General features: G+C 39.9%; 1 protein-coding gene across 1 annotated transcript in view; it reads right to left on the bottom strand.

The window, feature by feature from the left end:
- Positions 1-2,064: 2,064 nt before the first annotated feature.
- Positions 2,065-25,407, bottom strand: part of LOC132400087 (uncharacterized) — a 79,639-nt gene continuing 56,296 nt past the window's right edge. The window contains exons 6-9 of the mRNA XM_059981165.1: positions 10,019-10,120; positions 4,935-5,076; positions 4,440-4,797; positions 2,065-2,392 (exon numbers count right to left, since the gene is read on the bottom strand). Of these exons, the coding sequence (XP_059837148.1) occupies positions 2,065-2,392; positions 4,440-4,797; positions 4,935-5,076; positions 10,019-10,120 (930 nt within the window). The remainder of the gene's footprint in view (positions 2,393-4,439; positions 4,798-4,934; positions 5,077-10,018; positions 10,121-25,407) is intronic.

Genomic DNA, 25,407 nt, shown 5'->3' with positions numbered 1-25,407 from the left:
GAAAGGATATGGAAACCATAGTAAGGGTACAGTGGGTATTTACGAGGATGTTGCTGAACTTGGGAAGCATGCCTTATGAGAATAGGTTGAATGAACTCTGCCTTTTTTCCCTGGAGCGAAGGAGGATGAAAAGTGACCTGATAGAGGTGTCTAAGTTGATGAGAGGCATTTACCGTGTGGATAGTCAGAGGCTTCTCTCCAGGGCTGAAATGGCTAGCACGAAAGGGCACAGTTTTAAGATGCTTGGAGGAAGGCACTGAAGAGATGTCAAGAGTAAGTTGTTTTTTTACGAAGAGATTGGCGAGTTCTTTGAATGGGCTGCCAACTATGGTGGATGCGAATACGGTAGGGCCTTTTAAGAGACTCCTGGACAGGTATGTGGAGCTTAGAAAAATTGAAGGCTATGAGTAATCCTTGATCATTTCTAATATAAGGACATGTTCGGCACATCTTTGTTAGCCGAAGATCCTGTATTGTGCTCTAGGCTTTCTAGATTGCCATGTTTCTCTCTCCGAGGGAGTAGCTCTTTCTTCGACGTGCTTTGGGAAATTTGAAGATCTTTGAGGAATACCACTTTACCCATCCTACTGTTTCTTCTTTCCTGGTCTTCGGCAAATAACTCGAATGAGTTCCCACGTTTCAAACGAATCCATAAATATTTTTGTGCAATGTTACTGAGTTCTTTGTGAGTGCATGGAGCTAAAACCCGCAGTTCATCTTGTTAGATACAGCCTCTATAAAGGCCACCCTATTGATAAGGTAATATTTGACTTTAACATATATTTACGGGGCTCTGTATTCAACTCACACTTGTTACACGGTTCAGAAACTGTCTCCCGAACAAATACAGGAGTTTTAGATCCCACAGAACAATATTGTTGAAGAGTTATTGCCCTTCAGCCATCAGCCTCCTAAATAAATGTGGATGACTTTATTCATCACATCTCTGACCTCATTCCACGATATATAGATAATTTTTCGAAGAAACTACAAATCATGACCTCAGTAAAACTTCGGCCTTAATCCATTGCACCCTTTATCCGATTATTTATTTGTTTATTTTGATTGATAGGATTTAATTGTTTTATCTGATTGTTTATTTATGTATTTATTTATCTGTTTCTCTTTCTCTCTATCTATTTACTTTTTTTTTGCCGTTTTTCGTCTTTTTGCATGTGCCAGTTTCTGGGTGTAGCTTTTCACCTACTCTGATATGATAGTGTTTATGTACTTTGATAGCAAACATTGAATATACCCATGCTACAGATGTTTTTCAGCGAAAGGTTTATGTTTCTGTATGTAGGTGTATGTTGGGGTGTGGGGCAGGTGCTGTTATTCATGGGGTAATACTGGTGCAGGAAAGACAACCGTTGATCTTTATGGACGAATTGAGGGAATCGATAACCTCAGATTGAGAGAATGGCCAAGTCATTGACAAAAATGCTTTCAGTGTGACACTCTCAATGGTGGTAGGAATTTGGCCGAAGGGCAGTGGGAATGACAATCTTCCACTTACAGGACAGTTAAGAATTAAGAGCAGAGGTGTATGACGACGAAGAACGAAGTTCACAGTTTGGTGGCAGCAGAACAACGACAATGTAGGTCCAGGTAGAATCCACAGATTGGAAAAGCGAAATAAGCTATTTGAGTGCATTTGACTGCAGTTGCGATTGAGGCTCCTAGACGGCACGTTATCCGCGATCAAACCCCCAAACCTGCTGCGAGCAGCCGAGTAACGACAGACCACGGTAAACATGCAGTTTTTTTTTCTCTTATTAAAAGGAGTGTTACAGAAGATGCAATCACAACACAGTCACTTTCAACAGGGAGATCCCTTTCGATTCTACACAAAATAGAAGTTCAAACAGCGCAGTTGGGAAAATTGTATACAGATTTACTCTTCACGAAAGACAGATGATTATCGCGCTCATTTCCGAAATTATTAAACATTCTCATAGGCTGACATCACTGCACAACTACATTGGAAAGGGCGTCTACGCAATCCCAATGATTGCTTCAATGCATTAAACATGCACAAACAACACGCGTGTGCTGCCAAATGAATTAGTCTCGCTGCGCACAGGCGGACGAAGAGATGGTGTTGCGCAGCGGCGAGCTCAGCGAGCTGTGACTCACGCTGCAGGAATAGCTCGAGCCCTTGTTCCAGGCGACGGGAACCCGCAGGTAACTGCTCAGTCTGTAGGTCTGGTCGGTGTCCGTGGACATGGCGCTAGTCGTCACCCCGCTCTCCGTCTCGACTCCATCTTCGCTCCAGCGCTGCGCTACCAAGCCCGGCCTAAAGCCACTCACCAGGCACGACAGAGTGGCCGTACCCGAGCTGGTCTCCTCTGGAGATGGAGGGAGCAGGACAACCGACGGTATCCGGGATTCGCTACCTGTGCTTGAAAGATGAGACAGAGCGGAATAGAGATATTAATATATGCACTGACTGCAGAAAGAATCAATACTAAAGGAATTAATACAATTTAATCGAAACACTGGATCAATTGCGGGGCACAATTCCTTGGGGAAGAACCTTTAAATTAAAGGTTACCAGGATTATTACAACCGCCCAATTCTGTGCCCGTAAACTTCAAAAGCCACAGTGGGACATAATTTATTTTAACAAAGCTTTAGAGTCCATTCCCCTCCCCCTCCCCAGCACTGAATTGTGGACTCTACCAGCATTGTGTAAAGATAAATACAGCTCAGCTCAATCTATTGTCTAATTCTCCCACACTGCCCACATGTATTGGTCGCTTTGTTGAGACCAGTCCCTTGCTGTTCTCTCATAAATCCCAATATCTTGAAAATCTTTCGACAGTAGCATTGAAAACATTACATCTTCGGTTGCTGATTGAGCAAAGGCTACTTGGGATGTCCCGAGTTCGGGAAAGCTCGGTGGATATCCAAGACTCCCTTCCCGTTTGTTCCCTCTCGAATCTCTGACCAGCCGGTCTTCTGCTCAGCACCTTCCCCATATCTGAATTATTTTTTAAAGCTGCTGCTTTTACCCCTTGTTTGCTGTGATCGTAGCAACGAGGCTAATAATCACGAACTGCGAATTATATTAACTTGAAACAGTGAATACCCTGCCCTGTGATGTAGGATTTCCCGCACCAGAACTACTCTGGAACTTTCAAGCCAAGCACATTCTCAGAGGTGATGAATGAAAGGGGAGGGTGGTTGTCTTGTTTAAGGTGGCGAAAATACCCACAGATTGTGTATGAATACTTTGCAACGCATTATGTGAGGCAGCGATAGGATAGACAGTCAAGATTGTTTTCTTTTTTTCTAAGCCGAGAAAGAAAGAATGTAAAGGAGGTGATTAGTACACTTCCATTTTTATACAGAGTGGCAGGAGCATGAAACGGCTGCCCGAGGGCCTGAGGTGGAGCGGCAGCAACGATCGGGACGTCTATTATGCATTCTGATGACGCACTGTCATAACTTGGTATGTATGGACAGTATGCGTGATAAGCCTGTGACAAGTGGCAGTACTAATAATAATTATAATTATTATTAACCAAGCCTAATTATAATTAGCACGGGTCTCGAAGTGTTAAAGAGTAGGGACGTTGGAAGATATTGAGTTCAGATTCAACGACTGAGGTAAATCAGAAGTTTCCAACAAGTATATATTCCCAAGTAAAGCGATCATTAATTTGATTGCAGAGGCTCACTCGATGAGCTGTGCGCAATTGTTTGCTAAAATTGAGACTGATCAAGCCTCGCACATTGCAGATGTACAATGTCCTGTGTATGTGACTCAAAATGGCTTCTTTGGTTTGTTACGAGCAGGAATGCTTCTTTGTCGGATAAGTGTTTCTCTCGCCGTTGTTTCGCTTTAGAATGGCTGATATGGTAATTGTATTCATTTATTAATCAATGGGGAATGTTATTGTGTCTTGTGATGCTGGGAACTTGGGGGAGGGGTTTTCGCGGGTTTTTGGTGTGAGGGAGACGCCGAGGAAGACGCCGAGGAAGGTGGACGTGTGCTGGACTGCTCGTAAGACCACCGGGGTGGTCCAAGGTGCGACGGCGTGGCGGTCGAATGGGTCGACTGGTTCGTTGATTGAGCTCCAACGAGTGCACTAAACAGACTTAACTTTGATAAGTTGGCTCCTTTTGTTTTTTTCCATATATATATATAGTATTGCCTAATACTCTTTTAATTTTAGTAAACTCTTTAAAGTGTATTTCATAACGGTATTTGTTGTGGGTTTGATACTGTTGGCGGGCGCGAGGCATAAACTCGATTTCACAGCACCTGCACATACGGGAGGTGGGTTGGTGAGTTGCTGGAACTCCGTTTCCCCAGACATATACCAGCCTTTTGGGTAAGTGTTACACAGAGATATGGTTAAACTTTCCTGGACGGTGATTTATCAAGCTGGGGAATATAATATGAATTGTTTGTAACAGAATGAGAGAGTCACTTGCTCTTTAAACCGAGGATAGTGCCTGGACCGAAGATAAATCCATTATCCCACACTGCACAGTAATAAACAGCGGAGTCCTGGGACCCCAAACCGCTGATGGTCAGGATGAGACTGTTGCTGGAGGTACCTCTGGATGGTTGAAAACGGTTTGTGATCCCTGTTCCTCGGTAAATATCATCGCTTGTAGCGTGTACTAACACCAACTCCGGTCTCTCTCCGAAACGCTGTCGATACCATCTTATGCAGTGACCTCTAACATCACCGTTCTGCATTCGGCATTCTATGCGGACGGTTTGTCCCGCGGACGCAGGTGCGGCCATTGGGGTTTGACTGAGGACAGGGACTGCCTGGATACCTGTAACAGAGCGCAATAAAACCACTGGGTGACTTTTAGTAAACGGGAAGCCAGTCAATCGCTCAACTCGAGAAAAACAATCATCAACAATTATAATTGTAATGGATAGTTCGTGCGTGAACCAACCCCACTCTCACCTGGCAAATGGACCAGCAGAGCACACAGGAGATGCAGCACTGGAGAAATTCCTGCTGATAGGTGTGGAAAGTGAGCGCCCAAGTATTCCGACCGACTCTTGCGCTGATCTGCAGAATGCAGGAGCTGCTCTCGTTCCAGCGTCTGCAAATAGGAGTCTTCGGGTCCGTTTATATATGTGGGATGTTAATGAGTGGGAGGCGCCAAGGAAAGCATGGTGGAGCAGTTGTGGGGAGAGTGTGACGATTGCCGTTCTTTGGAATCTTTGAATGGCCACGTTGCAGATAAAATTTTAACTCCTAATTTCAAAATGGTGTCATCTTCAGTTGTGTCACATGATCCCATCCTGTAGAACTTTAGACAATACTCAGGATGACCTGATTATAGACATTGTATCGACAGCTTATGTATTGAACAACAGGGTGGGTCATATGGTGACATTTTGCCCATCTTCTCTGCTCAGAGTACTTCCTGAGAACAACACTGCTCAACGTCACATCAAATTCCCATATAGTCGCTATGCCATCCGAAAATTACCTTGTCAATGCACTGTTTCATATTTGAGGTTTCGAAATTCCTGCAGAAAAATGATCTGCTTTGCTTGCTAGAAAATAATTTTGCCGCTGAACTGCGCAACTCACAGTCGACTGCTGTTTCTTTCCCCCTAAAGCCTCAGAAAGGCCTGGGTAGAATTTTATGTCATGTCAGACGTTGGGGTCAGTGCGCAATATCGTTACAGGCTGGAGGTTAGTAAACGCAGTATAATGCATAACAGGTGCTCCTCCAGGCAGAGAAACATCTGCGTATCATTAGATGAGAATTACGGATATTAAGCAATCATTGCATTTCTGGCGCAGTGGACTGCAGACTCTGGAATCCCGAGTAATGCAGAAAGAGCTGGAGAAACTCAACGGGCAGCATCGATGCAGGGCCCGGTCGGGGCCCGAGACCGTTCATATGAAAAGTTGTACCATATTCGCAATATCTTTATCAATGAGATTCTGAGGCATGGAACAAGCTACGAAAATAGTCAGGCAAGCCTAGTAGGAGTAACGATCAGCCTCTTTATCTGACTGCTGGCAATGGCCACTTTTAACAGGAAGGGATATGATTTCCAGCCTCTGACAGTTAATGGCCTCACGCTCTATATCTTGAAAAAGGGAGAGGTAAAAGAAAGGACATTATAGAGCATTTAGTCTGATTTTAGTGGGAGAGACGATGTAGGAGTAGATTGTTAAGGATGTGGTTTCTGAGTACTTGGAGTACTTGGAGGCACATAACAACATTGGCCGTTGTCATCATGGCTTCCTCAAGGGAGATTCTTGTCTGACAAGTATGTTGGAAGTCTTCGAAGACATAACAAGCAGGGTAAGTGAGAAAAATTGGCAAATAGTGCATACTTATATTTTCAGAGGGCCTTTTACAAGGTAATGCACATGACGCTGTTTAACAAGCCACGAGCCTATGATACTACAGGAAGGATACCAAAACAGATAAAGGATTAGACAAGATGGAAATAATGAAAATAAAGGGAACCTTGTCTGTTTGATTGCCGGTGATCTGTGATGTTCCACAGAGATTTGTTCTGTGGCCGGCTTTTTTTTAACGTTATAGGCCCATGACCAGGATGATGGAATTGGTAACGTTGTTGCAGAGTTTGCGGACAATACGAAGATTGGTGGAGGGGCAGATATTGTTCAGGAAGTAGAGAGGCTACAAAAGGACTTGGACAGTGTCCAGAAATGTGTGGCCATGCAGATTGATAGAAGGAATATTTTCTATATGGAGAGAAAATTCAAAAATCTGAGATACCAAGGGATTTGAGATTCCTTGTGCAGGAATCCATAAAGGTTTATATTTAGCTTGAGGCGGTGGTGATGAATGCAAGTGCAATTCTAGCACTGATTTCACGAGGAGCATAATACCAAATCAGCGATGCATTAGCGCGGCTTTAGAAAACACTGGCGTGGTCTCAGTTCGAGCAGTGGGAGTAGTTTCCAGGATTAAACGGCTTGTTAGATAAAACCTTTGATGGCTGTGGAAGTCAGAATAATCAGTGATGACGTAAGTGAAACGAACTGAATGTTGAAAGGCATCGATAGGATGGACAAGGAGAGGATGTTTCCAATGGAAGGAGAATCTAAATCCAGAGGTCATAGCCTCAGAACAAAGGGAAATGAGAGGGAATTTAGTTCGCCAGAGAGAGGTTCATCTGTGGGATTCGTTGTCACAGACGGCTGTGGACGCCGTTTTCAGGTATACTTAAGGCAGAGATTAATAGGTTCTTTCTTGGTGTGAGCATCGAGATACAGGGAGAAAGCAGGACTGAGAGGTGAAATAAATCAGCCAGATGGGAGCACACTCGTGAAACAAACTGTGAAAATACAAGCTAACGGACAAACATATAAATGCATACATAAATAGATGCATAAATAGATAAATGCAGAAATGTAAATATTAAGTGGATAGATAAATCGATCTTTAAATTGATAGTTTAATATATAAATAAATGGATAGCTAGATAGATAGATAAATAAGTGTCATTGCGAACGTGAGAGTCCATTGGCTGTGGAATTAGTTCAGTGGAAGAGATGGGTGAGGGTCTCCACGCTGATTCAGGACCCGACGTACGTATCTGCTAAGACCACTGACTCATATCTGATACTTCGATTACTTTCAGAGACTCCACTTGTCAGTACTAGCTCCCGCTGCTCTAGTAAATGTCAATATAACCATAACCTAATGGACAGGTCCCGCATCACCACCCTAAGAAAGTACACCCTTATCCGCCGTAGTAATAGCCATGAAGTATGCGCCGTGACAAATAAGATAATGTTTGCTATTCGGTTATTAGAATCGTAACACCTTCTTCCTTGTCCAAAGGGAATGGGGCTTATTCCCTACTTTCCTGTACTAAATTACTAAACTCCGAATTATAAATTTCATCTCTCTCTCTCTCTCTCTCTCTCTCTCTCTCTCTCTCTCTCTCTCTCTCTCTCCAGTCTCTGTCACTGACTCTACAACGTGTTCCACCGTGGAATATGAGAACAAATGTATCCGCGATCAAATCCGTGCACGGTGAAGAAGTATTTGGTTTCGGTGCCTTTTTATTTTCCAAAGGCAGGCGGCATTTCAGAGATGCCGCCTGCCAAGAGGGTTACCACGGCCTATAGTTCCAGAATATTTCCAGAAAGCTTCCTTTGCTTTTTCATACACTTCTATAATTTCACGGGCGCCTTATTTATTTACATTCTAGTGCTTCCTTTCTCAGCTTGAAGTTCATCCACGTCAACCTTTCGAGTTTTAAACGTATGTTTTCAAATTTATAGCAGCTTTTCTAGTCTGCCTTCATGGTTCCTACCACGCCACCCTGGTGGGATATAGGTAGGTTAAATATAGATTGCCTTTTTTTTCTAAATGATGTTAGGTGCATCTACAACTAGATGTCATAACATCAGAGTGAATGATATATTGAAGGGAAACACGAGGGGAAACTTCTTTACGCAAAGGATGTTGAGAGTGTATGAAGAGTAACCAGAGCATGTGGTGGATGCAGGTCGATTTCAGCATTTAAGAAAATTTTCGATAAGTTCATGGAATGGAGGGTATGGGGAGTGCTGAATGATTGGACTAACCATACTAATAGTTCGGTACAGGCTTGATGACCTTCAGACTCTGCTCATTTTAATGAGGTCTTTAGCACTCTATAATCTTGGTTAAATCTTTCCTCAGTTACTCCTAAAAATAGTTTCCTAGCCCTCTAACCTTTCCCGTGCGGTGTATAAGGGTAAATAGAAGGATAGATGGGGAGATATATAGATGGATACATTAAATATGGCCCTCAAGTTCACGACATAAACCCGTAACGTCAAACCTGAATCTAATTCAAATCCTCACTCTGTTGAAGGATGTGACCGAAAACGGATCCTGTGTGAGACCTTACTGCGGATTCAGTTGTCCATGTTTTAGTTCAGCCTCATCCACCCTTCACTCCTGCAGCTATACACTGATAGTTGAATTTTGTGTAATTGGTTAAAAGAAGCTTTTTTTCCCCCAAATAAATGTTCGGCTTAAATTCACGGTTATCTCATAGAGCCACTGTGAAACATTGGCTTATGCTGATTTGCGAAATTTTATCGATTAATATTCTGCAGTTTGAGTTGTATAAGGCATGTTCTTCTGACGCTTATCTCACATTGGATTACTGTATATTGTGACTGGAATCTAGAAAACGAGTTGATAATAAGTTGGGATGTGCTTATTTGCTCTCAAACCCATCCTGCCTTCCAGACACAGGTCAGTCCAGTCAACCCCTCCCTCAAGATGATACAAAGTGTCGAATTGCTTGTGTTGTGAGCGGCACTGATGCAATGCAGCTGCTAACCGCGTCGTCAGCCCATGGGGATCACGCAGAGTTGGTACAGCCTTTATTTAACAGTAGTTATACAAATTACCGTTTTCCTGCCTTTGTCTGTGAAGCGGTGCAGGTGGCACGGTCACTGGATTACGGGGAGGGGCTGGGTATGAAGGTTGGTGGAAATATGCAGTTGAAATTCTAAACAACTTTCTAAATCAGAAACTGCCATAACAGGAATACAAAAAGTCTGAAATTTGATGTTTGAATGTAAACGTTTTCACAAACTGCTGCTATAAGCGATGAAATTGATTGATGGTAGAGATTGTAAAATTACAATTCTGAAGGAAAACGGAGAGAGAAAATGTAAAGGAGAGAGGGGGAGAGGGGAGCAATGGAAAGACAGGTGAAATGAGTTAAGGGGAAGAGTAGAGAGACAGCGGAAGCAACAGAGGGAGGGAATGTTGACTTTCACAGCTCTGTGTCCGATAAATATGTAACAGTAAGAGCAGGGAACTTAAAAATCGCTTAATGGACAAAAGGGTTTGAGAACAGCCAGGAGGGATATTATGGTATCGGTGTATTTCCATCTCTAAACCATCCCGCAGCACATCCAAACTTTCACATGATAATGATGGCAGTCTGAGGAACGCGATAAATATTTCCATTACTGAACACGGAAGGAAATAACTGCGATCATTAATAGGACTCAAGCAACTGCTCCATTGTTACCCAAGCCAATCGCGGATCATTGCCCCAGCTGCGCAGCTCACTAAATAGATCTACCACCGGTCTTCGGATCGAACTCCTGTTAGTCGTGTGGCTTTCGCTTCCCTGGAGAAGTGGAGAGACTGCGAAAGACAGGGAGCTTAACTGGTTTAATGCAGCGACAACGACAATCTCACACTGAAGTCAGTGAAGACGAAGTGCTGCTTATTGACTACGAGAAGAGGAAGCCGGAGGTACCTGAACCAGACCCCATAAGCTCAGAGGTGAAGAAGGCCAGCAGATTTAAATTCCTCGGCGTTTTCAGCTCTTTGCTGGGTCCAGCTGTTCACAGACATTGCCAAGCAGTCACGGTAGCGCCTCGGATTTCTCAGAAGTTTGCGAAGATTCGGCATGCCATCTAAAGCTTTCAGGGACGTCAAAGTATACACGATAGAGAGCACATTCACTGTTTGTATCCCGGCCTGGTATGGGAGCACCAATGCCTTCGAACGTAGGAACCCGCAAAAAGCTGTGGTTACAGCCCACTACATCACGAATAAAACCCTCCCCACTGATAAGCATCTGTAAGGGGAATCTATCACATGAAAGCAGCATCCTTTATCAATGACCATCCAGACCATGCTGTCTTCTCGTTGCTGCGATAAGAAGGAAGTAATGAGTCCCGGAACACTGGATTCAGGAACCGTTATCATTCTTCAAATATCAGACTCTTGAATCGGAGAGAACAACTTCACTCAACTTCATTCACTCCAACACTGAGCAATCATTGTAATCATTTCAAAACAGCTGAATTGTGATACAGAAATCAGTTTCTGAAAAGTAAACGAAGACTAGTGATTATACGAAGTGCTTCACTCATATACAAAAGCTACAGGATCAACTTGCTACACAGAGAGGAATAGAATGTACTTTTGGATCTGAAAGAAGAGTGAAAAATGTTTATGCAGATATGTATTGGACACATTTGGCAGATGATACCATCAGGGGTGTTATGATAACGATGAAGCGCTTTCTTTTGAGGATCCTCCGCTGGTATACAATACTAACTAATCGTCGGTTCCAACGGCAGACCGGCTGCCCTGGTTACTGTCACGGGGGTTAGAATCTGGACAGAGAATCAAACAGAATACATTCATACTGCACTCCGTTTGGAGTACAGCGACTGAGATAGATTGCTAAAGCCATCAGGACACATGGGTTCGGAAGAAACCCTCGGGAACTGTTTCAAGTCATCAGAGAATAATACACGGCCTAGATGACGCTGAGGAAAGAAAATTAATTATAATGTTTTTGCATCCAAATACGCACTCACCTTTGCCAGATATGCAACAACAATTTGGGGGAACAAATGAGGAATTAAATAATGCAATATTGGCTGTTCAGTGTTTTAACAGAGGGGACCCGGTGGACGTGCTAGACAAATGTTACTGGAGGAGAGATAAACATCCCACTGCATCTTCATCCCGTTTATGGCTGGTGTTCCAAGAAGTATATGGAACAGCATTAGATCGAGACCTCTTAGGACCAGTTTTTGGGACACTGGAGAATCCCGAAACTCCGTCAAGACCACTAATGTAAATAAAGCAGTTTGGGAAATACAAGGTAATATCAGCCGACGTGGGTTCACAGGACATTCGCAAGTGGGACACGTGAGTTCACCCTTTGAAGTTAGCAAGGATATATAGCATTAGAGCATTCAATACTGGTAGTTGATTTACCACGGGAACAAGAGCACACACTGGGATGTGATTAAATGGTCAAAGGAGGGATTTGTTTTGATCCAGTTAATGGTATGGTTTTGCAGATGCTAAATAATATGAATAACATATATCACAGAAAGATTGCAGTAGGCGAATATCTGGACACTATACGGAATCTGGATAAAACCAGAGATGAACAGTGATCACGGTTTCTTCAAATCATTGATAAGAACATTGGGGCATTTTCTCCTTACAAGCATGACTGCAGGACGTTCGCTCGCAGTGTGTACATACCACGTTTGGAGCCCAAACCACAGAAGCAATGTGGGTTTCCCAAGAAATAGATGAAAATGTATGTAAGGTAATATAAAGTTTGGCACAACAAAGGGTACTGAGGCCGGTAACCGCTATTAACAACTCACCTAAATGGCTAGTAAGGAAACCAAATGGTAGTTGAAGATTGACGATAGACTATCAAGAACTGAATAAAGTAAATCTGCTAACAGCCTGAACTGTAACAACTAACTCAGAAGCTGCGGTTAAACAGTACGAAAGAGCTGAATGGTTCACTGTTTGAGATAGAACTGATGGCTCCTGGCCTATTTCGCTCGAAAGAGAGTGTTAATGTAATATTAAATTCAAGGATAGCAGTATACGGGCACTGCCCGGCAGTGGTTCCATAATTCCCCATCTATATTTTGCAAGTATTTAAGGGAAAAGTTAAAATGGTTTGCAAAGCCTAAATTCTTAGTATAAAACGTAGAGTATCCACTTCTGCAGGCAGAAATCAAGCTGGAACATTATCAGCGATTAACAGCAGTGCTGCAATAATTACATGCACCCAGACTAAAGGTAAACCCTTAACAACACAAGTGAGGAAACAGGTAGCTAGTTGTCTTGAAACCGGGAAAAAAATGATAAGCGAAAAGTAGAGGTGGCTATGGAACTGTTTGTACCCCGAGCTGTGAAAGAACTAAGTTCCTACTGCTGAGTAGGGTACTTTAGGGATCATACTTTAGGGATTTAGGTACTTCCCACCAAGGCAGATCCTTTAATGGATTTACTGAAAAGAATATGTTGTGAGAATGGAAAGCACAGCATACCCAGTCCAGTACAGCCCTGAAGCAAGCGTTAGCAATTGCGATTGCTCTGAACCCAAAAGCAAATGAGCCATTTTCATTGGAGATGGCCGGAACTGATGCGACCCTCTCAGCAGAAACACATGGAGAGGTAAGACCAGTCGCACATACTGCACGCAGGCTACCAACAGTAGAAAATGGGTAAATCGTATGTGAGAAAAAGAACACTCGTTAGCTGTTTTCTGGGGTTGCTACATTCTGCATACATAGTGGGACTTGATCTACATATAATACTGGCAGACCATATCTCCACACACTTAGTACACTCGTTGTAAGGCTTAATGATGTTTCAGTAAGACAAAACATAATTGCTAAATTAACATTGCCGTGCAAGGGGTAAGCATTAGTGTAAAGTGAGTTAATACCACCACTCTGTTAGCTGACAATCTGGTGTACCAAGGTGGTGAAGGTGATCGTCAAGCATTCGCAGCAAATGATACCCAGTGACCATTAGTTTCAAATCAAAATTGTGTAAAAGCAGATCAGATAAAATAATGTCTAACAACTAGGAGAGAACAAAACAGAGGTCACGGGTTAAAGGTGAAAGGGAAAAGTTTAAAGGGAACATTAGGGGGTTTTTCTTCACACAGAGAGTAGTGGGAATGTGAAATGAGCTGCCAGATGAAGTGGTAAATGCGGACTCACTTTTAACATTTAAGAAAAACTTGGACAGGTACATGGATGAGCGAGGTATGGAGGGATATGGTCCAGGTGAAGGTCAGTGAGACTAGGCAGAAAAATGGATCGGCACAGCCAAGAAGCGCCAAAGGGCCTGTTTCTGTGCTGTAATTTGCTATAGTTCTATGGTTCTAACGAAGACTCAAAGGAGAAGGAAAAACTCTATTATTTAATTTTTTCTTTCTCTCTGTAGATGGCTCCTTGCCATTGCATATAGGTGAGAGGGGAACTGGACCCGGCATATATGTGGAGGATGAACATGGCCAGAAAATATATTGTAGAGCATTAGAGTTAGCATGAGTGCGCAGACAGCATAACTGACAGCAGTGGTATACGTTTCCCATCCAGGTTCGTCATACACACTGAAAATACTTATGCATGCATGTATGAAAGTATAGTCATACAGAATATTTGCCTCTGTGGGAAGAAAGAGGGTTTGTTTCAGCAAACGGAAAGCCTCTTCCATCTGCAGTTATTTTGAGTATATATTTGAAGAAGCAAAGGGAAAGAATACAGAGTCATAAAGGTGAAAGCCCGTAAAAAATTACCCCCTGCGGGGAGAAGGAAGGCTAATATTTACGGAAACAAGCAACTTCAAACAGGCAGGAATGGCAGCCGCAGATAGTGTAGATGCTAAGACAGAAGGAACAACAGAGTCAAGTTATGGATTCAACTGAGGAGCAGAAGAAAAACAAAGAATTAAAAAATATTAATAGAATGAGCTCGAACAGCAACGTACAAAGAGAACAAGGATGCACAAGTTAATTTTGGAGTAGTCCTGTATAAATACACGATAGGGTGTATTAAGATACCCCAGGACAGATACATGGAGCATAGAAAAATAGATGGGCATAGGTAACCCTAGGTAATTTCTAAATTAAGTACATGTTCGGCAAGCATTGACGGCCGAAGTGTCTGTATTGTGCTCCAGGTTTTCTGTGTTTCTATAAAGGGAAATTTGTTGTCTCAGAGGAGAAGGAAATCAGATGACCCAATGGTGTCATGAGCTATGGGGACACCAGGGAACCGATAGTATCTTGAAAAAAAAAACAAAAAGTCAGCGGGAGACGCTCATGGAGTGAGTACTGTGTTGGATTCGCTCCATAACCTTTACTTTTTTTTTAACCTTTGATCACCCTTATTCAGCTTATTTTTACCTATACCGAAAGTTTCTTTGTTAATTTTTTTTTGAACTTACTGCCAAGAGTTTGTTGTGAACTTTTGAAGATATGCAAACAGAAATGTCTTTCAGGTCTAAGGGATGAGATCCCGGACGCAATCCGAACGGTAACGGAAAGAAGCAGGCTCCGCCACAACAAACTGAATTAACTTATGAGTTGTTTGTGGAGGTTTTGGACAAAAAATTTGATCAACTACAACAATTTTTTAAAGAAGATATAAAGGCTTTTCAAGAGTACATGGTTAAGACGGATTCAGTAATTAACCAGCAACAAGCTCTTATCGCGTCTCTGCAAGAAGATGCTCGGAAGCGAGATTTGACTATTGAAAAACTGCAACAGGATTTAATTTCGACCATAAAGCTGATGGAAGCCCTTAAAGCCAAGAGTGACGATTTTGAGAATCGGTCCAGAAGACAGAACTTACGTATACTTGGTCTTCCAGACGGCATAGAAAAAGATGACCCTTCGAAATATTTTGCTCAACTTTTAAAAGAAGCGTTTCCGACGATTTTCCCGAATAACCCTCCTTTATTGGATCGGGCACATAGAATTCGGCGTCGATCACCGAGTGCTACAGACAAATCTTCGGTTGTAATTGTGCGGTTCCATTATGTACACGACAAAGAACAACTTATACGTGCAGCTCGTCGGGCAGGAATGGTTAAATTCCAAGATTACTGCTTCCGTCTGGTTGAAGAGTTTAGTCCTGACCTTTAAAAAAAAAGGCTTCTTTTTAAACCGTTAATGGCTGAATGTTATGAGAAAAATCTGAAACCTGCGCTCCTATACCCTGCGAAGCTTCGAATCTCTCCGTCGAATGCTGCACGCCAGGTTTTTTTTCAACTTCAGAAGCGAGAAATTATTTGGAGAAGAACTTCCCTACTGCTATAGACACCACTCTCTAATAAATGAACGATTCTGATCGTGTAAGATGGTTCTCGATTTCTTAAACCAGAATTAACCTCTGGTTATTGGTGCAGGTTTATCCTATACTTTATACTTAAGTTAAAGTGTGTTTTCGTTATATCAATTGTTTTGCCTTATACACTTTAACCATTATACTACTTTCTTGTCTATTAACTTTGTTCCTTCGAAGGTATATTTTTAACTCTTTGAAGGTGAATTTTTTTTGATTAAGATGGTGGTTTTTTGAAAAAGATTTTTGGTTTTGCTTAAGATGGCGTTATTTTTTTCTTTCTTTCGTCTTCTTCCTACAATGCATCGCTTATCATAGCTTAAATATTTTTTGTTTTGTCTGGGCTAGAGCCCGATTTATAAGTTTTTTTAGTGACTATATTCTTATTTTTTTACAACTAACTATGCTTAGAAATATGGTTTTTATTAAAGCGATTTTAATTTTTAAAGTTGGGGTGATTTTTTTATATATATCCTTTATATATGGACTGTTCTTTCGCTGACATAGGAGTAGAATTAGTCTCATTCTTTCCTTTTTTAAGTCATATTTTGGCTTTTTCTCTTTTACTTGGGGGGTGGGGAGATGGTCTGTTTCCTAATTCTATTTTTTTTTGCATCAGTTTGTGTTAGTTTTTTCATTTGGGCTGTTTTTGAACTTCAAATATATCTGTGTTGTCGTCACTTCCGGGTCCTCTCTTTACTTTGGTTCCTCTTCCGGGTGCATGAGTTTACAAGTTAGTTAACCCCTTCTATACCAGAGGGTTGATTTTAGAATTATGGCTCAGACCATTAATTTTGTGTCTTGGAATACTAATGGTTTAAATCATCCAATTAAACGAAAGAAGATTTTCAAAGTATTCCAAAGACTTAATGCTCATATCATTTTTGTACAAGAAACTCATGTGAGGAAGGAGGACAAATTTCGTTATTTTAGATTTTGGTGGGGTCAACAGTATCACGCAAATTCGAACGCTAAAGTAAAAGGAGTTTCAATTTTTATTGACTCCTCTATTCCATTTGTTCAACATGATATTTTTTCGGATCCGAATGGTAGATTTTTGTTAATTATGGGTTTACTTTGTAATAAAAAGTTTGCTTTGGTTAATGTTTATGCTCCAAATGTGGATTGTCCTGACTTTCTTAAGTCCTTATTTACTTCTTTACCCAATCTAAATGAATATAAGTTAATAATGGGTGGTGATTTTAATTGTTGCTTAAATCCTTTGATGGATAAATCTTTATCTATTCAGACTTTACCTAATAGGTCGGCCACTTGTATTAACTCTTTTTTGACTGATAATTGAGATTTTGATGTTTGGAGATTTCGGCATCATAATGACAAAGAGTTTTCTTTTTTCTCACATGTTTATCACTCTTATTCGAGAATTGATTATTTTATGTAGACTCTTGTTTTATTCCATTGGTAATCGGTTGTAACTATGATATTATAGCTATCTGAGATCATGCTCCATTATTACTTTCTATGAAATTTACGGATACAGCTTCTAATGCCAGACAATGGCGATTTGACTCTACCTTATTGCAAGACTCGGAACTTTATAAAATTTATGAAGGAGCAGATCGACTTCTTCTTTTCAACTAATTCTACAGATGATATCTCCTGCGGAACACTTTGGGACACTTTTAAAGCATATATACGTGGACAGATTATTTCTATTCTGTTGGTTTGAGAAAACGTACTAAGACGGAAACTCTTTTATTGGTTGATAAAATTAAAGAGATTGATAAGAAATATTCGATTGCTCCTAGTAAGGAGCTTTACAAACAAAGGGTTGAACTTCAAATGGAACATAATTTATTACTTACATCCTCGATTGAAAATCAATTAATGAAAACTAGATCTGATTTTTATATACATAGTGATAAATCTGGTAAACTGTTAGCTAGTCAATTGAAGAATGCTTTGTTTAAACGTCAAATCACTAAGATTTGTCAGCAGAATGGGAATTTGACAGTTAATCATGATGAGATAAATAAGGCATTTCAAGACTTCTATACCTCCCTGTATCAATCTGAATTTCCTCAGGATCGTAATACCATGTGTGATTTTCTTGGGAAATTAAATTTTCCAAGATTATCATCTGATGATCTTTCAATATTGGATACTCCTATTACGGATGTAGAAATTAAAGGGGCTATTTCCTCAATGAATTCTGGGAAAGCACCGGGTCCAGATGGTTATACAGTTGAATTTTTAAAATTTTTTTCCGCTACTCTTTCCCCTTGGTTATGTAAGGTTTTTGAGGAAGCCATTAGATTGGGGAATTTGCCAAAATCTTTTTATAGAGCTTCCATTTCTCTAATATTGAAGAAAGATAAAGACCCTACTAACTGTGCATCCTGTAGACCAATATCTTTATTGAATGTAGACTCCAAGATTTTTTCCAGGTTACTGGCATCTAGACTGGAGAAGGTATTACCCAAAATTATTTCAAAAGATCAAACCGGTTTTATTAAAAATCGCTATTCTTTTTTTAACATTAGGAGATTATTGAATATTGTTTATACTCCCTCATATGACACTTCAGAATGCGTGATTTCATTAGATGCGGAGAAAGCATTTGATAGAGTTGAATGGCCTTACTTATTTAATGTGTTGGAGAAGTTTAATTTTAGTCCGATATTCATATCGTGGATTACATTGATTTATCATGCTCCAGTAGCCTTAGTGTTTACCAATAATCAAAGATCTCCCTTTTTTCGTCTATTTCGGGGCACTAGACAAGGATGTCCTCTTAGTCCATTACTATTTAACATTGCCTTAGAACCTTTGGCAATTGCCATCAGACAATCACAGGATATTTTGGGTATTAATCGTGGGACAGACATTCATAAGTTATCTTTGTATGCAGATGATTTATTACTATTCATTTCTAACCCGGAGAAATCTATCCCAGCACTTTTATCATTATTGGCTCAATTTAGTGAGTTTTCTGGGTATAAGTTAAATCTTAATAAAAGTGAATTGTTTCCTTTGAATAGACAGGTCCCAATTTATGGAAATTTACCTTTTAAATTAGTTAATGATTCTTTTATTTATTTAGGGATCAAAATCACAAAAAACCATAAAGATTTATTTAGATTTATTTTTTTACCCTTAATTGATCAGATTAAAGGTTTGTTTACTAAGTGGTCACCATTATCTTTTTCCCTAATAGGTAGGATTAATGCTATTAAGATGGTTATTTTACCTAAGTTTTTATATATTTTTCAAACGATACCAATTTTTATTCCAAAATCTTTTTTTACTAATGTTGATTCAAAAATTTCCTCATATATATGGCAGAATAAAAATCCCAGGTTAGGTAAAATATATTTATAGAAGACAAAAAAGGAAGGCTGGTTAGCATTACCTAATTTCAGATTTTATTATTGGGCAGTTAATATTAGATACTTGTTATGCTGGTTGAAAGATTGGGGTGGACCTTTCGGCCCTCGCAGGGTGAGTTTAGAAATTAAATCTGTATCAGCTTATGCTCTGGGTTCTATTTTAGGGACTTATCTCCCTTTTGCTCTTTCTAAATTGCCGAAACGAATTGACAACCCGATAGTTAAACATACTTTACGTATATGGTTTCAATTTCGGAGATTTTTTGGGTTGACTCAATTCGTTTTAAATAGTCCTATTGTATCTAATTGTTTTTTCCACCCTTCCATTATAGATCAAGCTTATTCGGCTTGGAAAACTAAGGGATTACTAAGATTTTCTGATTTATTTTTGGACAATTGTTTTAAGTCTTTTGAGCAATTATCCAACAAATATAACTTGCCTAGATTTCATTTTTTTAGATATTTACAGATTAGACATTTTTTTAAGTTCTGTACTCCCTACGTTTCCAAATTTTGTGCCTTCAGATATTTTGGAGTGTTGATTTGAATTAGACCCTTTTCAAAAAGGGCTTATTTCAAAACTTTATAATATAATTATGAATATACGTTCAGAGCCCCTTTATAAGACCAAAAAGGTTTGGAAAATAGAGCATAACCTTATTATTTCTAGTGAGAATTGGGATAGAATTCTTCAATTAGTTAATACATCATCGATATGTGCCAAACATTCATTAATACAATTTAAGGTCGTACATAGGGCCCATATGTCCAATGATAAATTAGCTCATTTTTACTCTTATATTAGTCCTATCTGTGATAGATGCCAATCTGAAATTGCGTCTTTAACTCATATGTTTTGGTCTTGTACATTTTTGGAAAAATATTGGAAAGATATTTTTGATATTATTTCTGCGGTTTTGAATATCGATTTACAACCTCATCCTATTACCGCAATTTTTGGTTTACCAATGTTAGACTCACTGCATTTATCTCCTTCTGCCCGTCGAATGATTGCATTTCTAACTCTAATGGCTAGAAGATGTATATTGTTGAATTGGAAGGAAATTAATCCTCCCACTGTATTTAATTGGTTCTCTCAAACTATGTAATGTTTAAATTTAGAAAAAATTAGAAGTGGTGTTTTTGAGACTTCTATTAAATTTGAAAAGTTATGGAGACCATTTATTCAACATTTTCATATGATGTAATATGACCCCGTTCCAAGTTCATTTGATTTCCCAGGTTTTAGCTTATGTATGTTGAGAGGACCGGAAGTGACGGCATTAATGAATATTTATTCTTGTGAGATATTATAAACAGCCCCCCTTTTTTTTCTCTTTTTTTTCTTTTTTTGCTTCTTTTTTCTTCTTTATTAGTTATTAGTTATTAGATTAGTAGATTAGCTAATTTTGCATTCTATTTTTTTTCTTTCTTTTTTCTGTTTTTTTATATCTTATATTATGAAATATTTAGACTTATCATGTTCATACATATATTGTATGGTTTATGTCTTGGTAAACTCATTTGTATTGTAACTGTTGTTTATGTTTTTTTTTCATCTGTAATGGAATTTGTATGTTTGTAATTTCTTTATTAATATTTCATTTGTATTCTGTCCATATTACTACTAATAATAAAAAGAATTAGAAAGAAAGAAAAGAAAAGAAAGAAAGAAAAAAAACAAAGAGGTGTGTTGGTAGTTTTGGATGACGGGCGACGTGAACGCTAAGTAAACAATTGCGAAGACAAGAGTTGTGCAGAATACAATCTGGATGGAAATATAAAGAAAGGAGCCCTCCGAAATACTTAACCAGTGGGAGGGCCTCGGACTAATTTACAACTGGATTATGTTGGGCCCTTTCAAACAACCTCAGGAGGGTACAAATATATCAGTGTAGCGGTAGACACTTCCACCAAATGCGTGGAAGCTTTCCCGACCAAGTCTAATACGGCCAAATACACTGCAAATATCCTAAGGGTTTGTACTCGCTGTGAATTTCCATGGAGTATAGAATCGGAACACATTTTACAATCCAGATGATGCACACTGAGGGATCAAGCCAATATTTCATTTACCCTGTAGACCATAGTCTAGTAGAATCATGGGAAGGATGAAAGTCACATTAAATATTATGATGGTTAAATGGTGAAACAACAAAGAACAACGTGCCATGTAGATTTGCCATATATTTTGATGATAATAACGAATGCAGTGGCATCACTGAGACCAATCATACTGCAGCCTATCAATACTAAAGAAAAAACAAATTTAAAGTCTACTTAGACACAGAAGTCAGTCCGAAATAAGTATGTCTGTAGCAAAGAGTATCGCAAACGAGGAAGGATTTGTATTAGTAGATACAGACGAATCTGTCACTTCTGTACCAGGGTATTAGCATTCGCAAATAATTTTTAATTTAACTGAAATAATAAGACCTGAACGCTTATCTACAGATAGATAACATACTTGGGAGACAACAAAGCAGAAGTGTGTTTAAGACAGTCACAAATAAAAGCTAAAGAGGACTATTGGAATTTGCGGGAGCAGGTTACGTATCGGGGCAGTCAATGCCAATACCTCAGATATAGCAGACTTAGAAATCCAGATATAATTTCTTTCGCAGAAAATGCGAGATATTACTGAAGAAAAATCATCGGTATTAGATACAGACTAATCAAATTGGTGGGTGTGCATCACAGGTATTGCTGGAATTAATTAAATTTCTGAAGCCCCTTCAAGATTCAGCAAATTTGAAAATTGACCGCAGAGACCTCTTACATAAGGGAACATATAAACCTGAAATCTGTGCTACATATACCAATTGCTCGCTATGATTGATTTATTGCAATGTGATGCACATCACCTAATTGGGTATCAGATGAGCAATTAGTAGAATGGATGAGAAAGAACTGCCCTTGAATCATGCAAGATGTTTTGCGTTACCCTAGGTACATGTGATGATAGTAAAGGAAATTCATATATTGGTGTAATATTTCACATTCCCAACATGGAAATTATTTAAGTTACTCTTTGGAAAGGGTTCCCAAAGTGGGTTGATATTATGAGAATACTTAGATATCCTTATGCTACTGCTATGACTGGTACCGGGAAAGGGTGAGATTTATCCAGACGTCATCAAGGGGGAAACCCCTGGGCTTGTCCAGAGGACGTGACGAGACAGGAACGTCTGGATTGTGGTTTCAGTATTTATGAGAATTGTTCGTGTCTACTTTGCCTGTGGATAATGAATTCATTCTGGATTATGCATTGGTGGGATGAACGTAGCAACAACACCCACGAGTTTTGCCAAGGGATTGAAAGAGTGTCCTTTAGAAAGTCATAATTTTGTAATTGTGAATGTGGCTTTAGATTTCACTATTGTAGGACGAACTTTGCCTCAAAGAACAGAGAAGAAGGTGGCGAAGGAGACTCTTGTAATACAACGAACTAATACAGATATATATTTGTGGAACGATGTTGTTATCGAGTTCCCACGGATTAATACAATATTATTTCTATACGCAGTGACAACTGCATAGTTTATTTGCATCAATTTAGAAGATGGAAGGCTTAAATTATGCAAACATTAATGATTTTGTAATACTGAGAAAACGATGGCCGGCATAAAGATTGCATGAATTCAGTAAGCAAAATTTATAATATAAGTAAAACACACCTGCTTGAAGACCTTGGACTCATTGTCTCCTTGTGCAACATTATGACTCATAATCCAGGACCTCTGGTTCAAGTCCCACCCAAACTCAGTGGAAAAAGTCCGCTTGCATTTACCATATGTATAACTGCTCATACCTTTCAGTACCATATCAAATACCACTTTATTCACCTACGCTCGAGAGAATATAATCCTTTACAATGACTCAGATCCTCAAGTCTGGAAACGTCCTTGTAAATTTTGTCTGTAGTCCTTGAAGCTTATTGACATTTTTTTCTTGAAGAATGGCGACAAATAATACTCCAAATGTTCTCTCAACAAACTTCATTTTTAACATTTGATCCTCACTTCTGCATTAATGACAGACAGAACAAACAAATGTACTGTATTGGCCTTGATAAAAGCAAGGACTCGTAAACCTCACAGACATGTTGAACAACAGGGCCACAAAGTGCTTGATAAAATTGGCTTTAGTATAAACTTTGTTTGAAGGACAATATATAGCGGGTGAAATGTAATGTATTTTTTTTATTTGGGGTACCCCGAAGGGGACCAATATTCTTGCAGGCAGGTTTGGTAGTGCTGTTTAGTAAGGATTAAATTAATTCGACAACAGGTGTGAACTGCTGTAAATGGAAGGGGCATAACATGGAGAGTCAAAATGCAACGATAGCGTGCAGTCTGACTATCACGAAGGGCAGACAGCAGATAGAAAAAATAGTGGCCAACTGGCTAAGTATCATTGCATTAGGAATGCAGAATCAAAAAGGGTAGCAAATGCAGTAGTCAAACTGTTATATATCAATGCACGAAGGATAAGAATTTGAATTTATGATCTTGTGACACTATTACAAATTGTCAGAAAAGGTCGTGATCATCACTGAAACATGGGTGAAGAATAGTTGTAGTTAGGATCTGAATATCCAAGGTTACACGTTGATACAGAGATAGGCAAAGGGAGTGGCGTGGCTCTGCTAATAAATAATACATTCAAATCAGTAGGACAATGACACATAGGATCGGGAGTTCTTGAGCCCTTGCAGATTGAATTGAGAAATTGGGTGAGGGTGAATTGACCCTGATGGCAGCTGCATTGGCCTCCCAACAGTAACTGGGATGTGGAGCACGGATTACAACTGGAAGGAAGAAAGGCACGTCAAATGGGCAATGTTATGATAGCCATGGGGTTTTCAACATGCAGATCGACTGGGAAAATCAGGTTGGTAATGGATCTAAAGGGAATAGGTTTGTTCAATGCCTACTAGATGGCTCTTTAGAGCAGTTTGTCGTTGAACTGCTACACTGGATTGGGTGTTATGTAATAGAGCGCAGGCGACTACGGAGCTCAAGCTAAAAGAACCGTTAGAAGACAGTGATCAAAACATGGCTGAGTTCAGCTTCAAATTTGACTGGGAGGAACTAAACCCTATGCAACTCTATTTCGGTGGAGTAAATTAAATTACAGTAGTCTGAGAGTTGGCCAGAGTAAGTTAGAAGGAGATGCTGACAGGGATGACAGCAGAGCAGCAATGGAGTGACTTACTGGATAAGTGAGAACGGTACAGGATAGATGCCTTCCAAAGACAAGAAAGTATTCAAATGGCACAATGGTACAACCGTGCCTGTCAAGGGAGGTCAAAACTAATGTAAAAGCAAAAGAGAGGGCATAAAACAAAGCGAGTAGTTCCGGGATGGTAGAGGATGGGAAGCTACTAAAGTATAAATAGAGCAGCCAAATCGATAGGAGGGAGAAGACTAAAAATAAAAGCAAGCTAGAAAACAATATCGAGGAGGATAGTAAAAGTTTTTTTTCAAATATTTAAACAAAAAAGATAAGAGTGGATATCGGACCGCTAGAAAACAAGGCGGGAGAATGAATCATCGAGAAGAAAGAGATGGCAGATTAGCTAAATAACGATTTTGCACATGTGTTCGCTGTGTCTGATACTAGCTTTGTGTCACATCTTAAATGGTGTGAGGCAAAAGAAGTGACAAGTGCACATTACAAGTGGGAAGGTGTTCAGAAATCTAAAGATCTCAAGGTACATGTCTCCAGGTGCAGATGAACTGCAGTCTAGGAATCTGAAAGAGGTAGTGGAAGATTGTTCGGCGCCATTAATAATGATCTTCGAGAAATCATTGGTCTCGGTGATGGTGCCAGGGGACTGGAACATTGCAAATGTCATTCCACTCTTTACAGAAGGTGGAAGACAGCAGAAAAGAAATTTTAGATTCAGTTCGCCTGACGTCAGTGGTTGAGAAGATGTGGCCTCCTTCAGGGAAAGTCTTGACTGTCGAACCTGTTGGAATTCATTGAAGTGATTACAAGTATGATAGATAAAAGGGACGCAGTGGATCTTCATATTTGGTTTTTCAGAAGGCCTTTGACAAAGTTCCACGCATTAAACTACCTATCAAGTCAAGAGCCACAGTGTTAGAGGAAAGTTATTGGCATAGTGGGAGTATTGGCTAATTGAAGCGAAACACAACGTCATGAATGGCTTGACGACCAGATAAACTCAACGCCTTCCATGCACGCTTCAAAGGTAAAGATCCCTGCTGCATCTGATGACCCTATGACCTCCGTCTCAGAGGCCGACTTTAGGCTGTCTTTAAAGAGAGTGAATCCTTGCAAGGCGGAAGGTCCCGATGGAGCACTGGTAAGGCTCTGAAAACCTGTGCCAACCAACTACCGGGAGTATTCAAGGACAATCTCAGCCTCTGACTGCCATGGGCGGTAGTTCCCACGCTTCA

Source organism: Hypanus sabinus, chromosome 9 (assembly GCF_030144855.1).
Source record: "Hypanus sabinus isolate sHypSab1 chromosome 9, sHypSab1.hap1, whole genome shotgun sequence".
In the NCBI taxonomy this organism is placed as follows: domain Eukaryota; kingdom Metazoa; phylum Chordata; class Chondrichthyes; order Myliobatiformes; family Dasyatidae; genus Hypanus; species Hypanus sabinus.
The sequence above is the reverse complement of the archived record's forward strand: the minus strand, read 5'-3'. Positions and strand labels throughout refer to the sequence as shown.